Source organism: Orycteropus afer, unplaced genomic scaffold (assembly GCF_000298275.1).
Source record: "Orycteropus afer afer isolate SDZICR_OR568_19922 unplaced genomic scaffold, OryAfe1.0 scaffold00122, whole genome shotgun sequence".
NCBI classification, from domain to species: Eukaryota; Metazoa; Chordata; class Mammalia; order Tubulidentata; family Orycteropodidae; genus Orycteropus; species Orycteropus afer.
The window spans coordinates 8,212,857-8,218,205 of NW_006921709.1; the positions used below are offsets into that span (position 1 = coordinate 8,212,857).

General features: G+C 36.1%; 1 protein-coding gene across 1 annotated transcript in view; it reads left to right on the forward strand.

The window, feature by feature from the left end:
• DHX29 (DExH-box helicase 29) overlaps window positions 1-5,349 on the forward strand; it is a 112,417-nt gene that overhangs the window by 35,881 nt on the left and 71,187 nt on the right. The window contains exon 5 of the mRNA XM_007944183.2: window positions 3,885-4,030. Within this exon, the coding sequence (XP_007942374.1) occupies window positions 3,885-4,030 (146 nt within the window). The remainder of the gene's footprint in view (window positions 1-3,884; window positions 4,031-5,349) is intronic.

Below are 5,349 nucleotides of genomic sequence, written 5' to 3' on the forward strand. Positions count from 1 at the left end.
TTGCCAATAATTATATATCTGGCAAGGGACTTATCTCTAAGATTTATAGAAAACTCCAATGCCTCAACAGCAAAGGAATTAACAATCCAGTTGAAAAATGGACAGAAGATATGAATAGACACTTCAACAAGGAAGATATTCAGGCAGCCAGCAAATACATGAAGAGATGCTCACGATCATTGGCCATCAGAGTGATACAAATCAAAACAACAATGAGATACCATCTCACTCCAGCACTGATGGCAAGGTTCAACAAGACAGAAAATAACAAATGTTGGCAGAGATGTGGAAACATTGGGACCCTCATACACTGCTAGTGAGACTGTGAAGTTATACAACCACTGTGGAAAGCAATATGGCGATTCCTTAGAAAGCTGGAATTGGAGATGCCATTTGACCGAGCAATCCCATTACTAGGTATACATCCTAGACAGTTGAGAGCCAGAACATGAACACGTATATGCACAACCATGTTCATCACAGCACTATTTGCAGTGGCAAGAGGATGAAGGCAACCTACATGCCCATCAGCAGTGGAGTAGATGACCAAGCTGTGGTGCATACACACAATGGACTGCTATGCAGCACTGAGGAGTGATGGGGAGTCTGCAAAGCGCCGCATGGCATGCTTGGACATGTAGGACATTGTGCTGAGTGAAATAAGTCAGGCACAGAAGGACAAATATACTATTAGTTTGTTGTTGTGGATGGTCAAGGAAAGGTTTATATATGGAAGGAAACTTTCTTTGTTGCTTGCCAGGGGTGGAAGGGGAAGGGAAGGAACAATGCAAAAAAAAAAAAAGCATTGAACTATGTCACTTCACTTTTGTGATTTCACTGTACATAAATTATATTTCAATAAAATGCACTTAAAAAAATTTCTCTTAATGAGCCATAAGAGATCTATATAAATGGAAGAACATGCCATGCTTGTGGATAGGAAGATTGAACATTGTGAAAATGTCAATACTACCCAAAACAATCTATACATTCAATGCAATCCCAATCCAGATCCCATCAGCATTCTTTAAGGACGTGGAAAAAACAATCACTAATTTTATATTGAATGGAAAGACATCTCGAATAAGCAGAGCACTATTGAAGAACAATAAAGTAGGAGGTCTCACTCCCGGATCTCAAAACCTACTATACAGCGACAGTAGTCAAAACATCCTGGTACTGGTACAATGACAGACACATAGACCAGTGGAACAGAAGTGAGAACACCAGAAGTAGATTCATAAACCTATGGTCAGCTGATCTTTGACAAAGGGCTGAAATCCATTATATGGGGAAGAGATGGTCCCTTTAACAAATGTTTCTGGCAAAACTGGATTATCCATTTACAGAAAAATGAAACAAGCTCCGTACCTTACACCATACACAAAAACTAACTCCAGCTGGATCAAAGACTTAAATGTGAAACCTATAACTATAAATTCCTCAAGGAAAAACTAGGGCCAAATTTAGGGGCCCTAATTTATGGCATAAATAGACTGTCGAGCATAAGCCAAAATGTAAAAACAGCTGAAGATAAACTAAATGAATGGGACCTTCTAAAAATTAAATTTGTATGTGCTTCAAAAGACTTCTCCAGAAGAGTAAAAAGAGAACCTACAGATTGGGAAAAATATTCAGCAGTGACACATCTGACAACTGACTTACCTCTAAAATTTATAGAAAACTCCAGCACCTCAACAACAAAAAGATCAATAATCCATTTTTAAAATGGGCAGAAGACAATAGAGAGATGCAAATCAAAACAACAATGAGAATACCATCTTGCCCCAGCACTAGTAGCAATTTTCAGCAAGACAGAAAATAACAAATACTGGCAAGGATGTGGAGAGACAGGGACTCTCATACACTGCTGGTGGGACTGTGAAGTGATACAACCACTGTGGAAAGCAGTATGGTGATTCCTTAAAAAGCTGGAATCAGAAATACCATCTGACCCAGCAATCTCATTACTAGCTGTACATCCTAAAGAAGTGAGAGCCAGGACAAGAACAGATGTATGCACACCAAAGTTCATCACATTACTATGTACAATAGCAAAAAGATGGAAACAACCTATGTGTCCATCAGCAGAATGGATGACCAAACTATGGTACATACACAAAATGGAATACTATGCAACACTAAAGAATAATGTAGAACCTGCAAAACATTGCATAACATGGATGAACTGGAGGACATTATACTGAGTGAAATAAGTCAATCACAGAAGAAGAAATATAGTATTAGTTCATTATTGTAAAAAGTCAAGGAAGCATTTGTATATGGAAGGAAACTTCATTGGTTACCAGGGGTGAGAGGGATGGGGAGGAAACACTGCAAAAAATAAAAAATGCATTGACCCATATCACTTTAGTTTTGTGTATTTCACTGTACATAAATTATATTTTAATAAAGTATAGTTTTTTTATTTTCTCTTAATGAAATAAAGGCATGAAAAGATTTATTTGTAAGGGTATTTATAATAGTAAAAAGCTGGACATAAACTAAATGTCAGATAATATGTTTAAAGTTCTAACTATTTTAAATTATTCTTATGTTGTTACAAAAATCAGAGTGTTCTGTTGCTTTATATAGCTGGAATTTATCAAAACATTCAGAGATTAATGAGCTAGGATTAGAAATTTGCTTTATAGAGAAAATTTACTTATACCACACTCATCACATAGTAGGCAAACAAATGTTTATTGTGTTGAATTGAGTGAAAGTTGACCAACTTGCTGTGTCTAAAAGAGAACTGAGAGAATTTATATGCAACTGTCTCCTATTTAGCTATGAAGTTTAGGCATAGAAGAAAAGTAGAATACCAACAGTAGAATACAGCAAAAGTACAGATGAGAAGGCACTGCTAAAGAAAGTTTGGGAAATAGAAAATAAAAGCATCTATTGAAACTTAAAGAGTGTATAAAGCAGTTTCAGAATAAGGGGGTTTATACCTATATGAATATGCCAAGGATAGCTTGGTGTTTTAGATGTTTTTGTGGTTGTTTATTGTTTTGTTTTGTTCTTGGTGGTGGTTTTAGAATTAACAAATTCTGTTTTTTGTTTTTTTCTGACTATAGAATCAGTGCATGCTTACGATGAGTAATTAAGATCAAGAAAGACATAAGAAAATAAAAATTATTGGTAGTCCTACCAATCACAGATAACTACTATCACCTTATTATTTCTAGCCAGTTGTTCTATGTTTTTTTAATACATACTATTTTATATTTTGCTTTTGTTAGTAAACTATAACCATTTTTGCATGTCATGGAAAAAAATTTATATATACCATTATAAATTGTCAGTGTACTATTTCTATTATGGGTCTACAATAATTATTCATTTTTCTATTATTGAACATCTAGTTAGTTTCTAATTCAAAAGTCATGTTGTAGTGAGCATTTTGATATGTAAAAGTTTCTTCATATTTGGAATTGTTTCATTGAGATAGGTTCTTAGAAATGGAAGTAGTGGATGAAATGATATAAGCATTTGTAAAGTTCTTGATACACATTCTCAAATTGCTTTCTAACAATTTTACAAGTTTACCTTGTTATTAACAGTAAATTAAATTCTCCGTCCTCTCTCTCCCTTAGAATATGTAATACCTTTTCCTTTAATATTTGTCAACAAGGTAGAAAAAGTAGTATACCAATATGTCAATTTTTAATATTTTAATTATGAGATAATTTATACATCACTGATTACTGGTGAGATTGACTGTATGAAATTTGCATTTGCCATTTCTATTTCTTCTGTTAATTATCTGCTCTCGTTTTTCCTGGTTTTATATATATACACACACACACATATACATACTTAACAAATATTTATATTTTATGTATCATATATATTTTTAACACATTTTCTTTTATTTTAAGATGCACTTCCTGAAGGATTCAGTCAGGAATTTGAAGAGCAACAACCTAAAAGTAGGCCAAAATTCCAGTCTCCTCAAATACAAGCCACTGTTTCACCTGCAGTGCAACCTAAAACCAAAAAGCGTGAAGAAGACTCTAAGATTAAGGTAATTTAAAGGTTAAATATTTAAAATTATATAATGTCAAAATGAAGCATATGTAGCAGGTCATGAGTATAAAAATTAGATTGCCATAACATTTTAGGAGCCCTGGTGGTGCAGTGATTTAAGTATGTGGCTACTAACCAATAATTGTCAGCAGTTTAAACCCATCACAGCTCCAGCTGCACTGCAAGAGAAAAGAGCTGGTGATCTGCTCTTGTAAAGATTACAGCCTTGGAAACCCTATGGAACAATTTTACTCTCTCCTCTAGAATTGCTATGAGGGGGAATCAACTCGATGGCATACAACATCAAGAAGTAACATTTTTACTTACTAAAAATAACTAATTGGTTTGTCACACTTCTGTCACTGTGTTTTGTTTACCTATTGCATAACAAGCCACCCCAAACTGTAGTAGCTTAAACTAAAACACACCAAAACCAAACTCAATGCCATCAAGTCGATTTGACTAACAGTGACCTCTCCTTGTGTTTCCGAGGTGATATCTCTACCAAAGTAGATTGCTCAGTCTTCCTTTCAAGGAGTGGCTGGTGAGTTTGAACCATCAGCCTTCTGGTTAACAGTCAAATGCCTTAGGCACTACACCACCAGAGCTTATTTCTCATGATTCTGCAGTCTGAGCCAGGTTTACCTGGCAGTTCTGCTCCACAAGGTGTCTGCTAGCGCTAAAACATCCAAAATGGCTTCTTTGCTTACATGACTAGTGCCTCGGCTGAGATGGCTGAGAAAGCTGGGGACTAACCAACCATCACTGTCCACATTGTCTCTGCACGTGACTCACCTAGGTTTCCTCATAGTATGATACCTCAGTGTTGTGGCATGTTGCTGTGAGGCTTGAGGCTATGCTACCGGTGTTACAGATGGCAGCGGGGTTGCACATGGTGCACAGGTGTCAGTGTGGCTTGCAGACTGAGACAGACTAGCAAGAAGGAAGAGGCCATCCACTTCTCAAAGAATTGGCCAAGGAAAACCTTATGAATAGCAGATAAACACTGTCACAATACTAGGAAACTATACGAATTGCCCAGAAACACTGTCTGATACAGTGTAGGAAGTCAAGCCACTTTGGTTGGAAGGCTATCAAAATATGACTGGGAAAGAGCAGCAGCATCAGAGTAGAACCAACCTTACTGATGTGGATAAAGTAAACCTTTCAAGACCTCCATTTGCTGACATGATACGACTCAAATTGAGGAGAAACAGCTGCAGACATCCATTAATAGCAGAACATGGAATGTAGGAAGTATGAATCTAGGAAAATTGGAAGTTGTCAAAAATGAAATGGAACACATAAAGATTGATA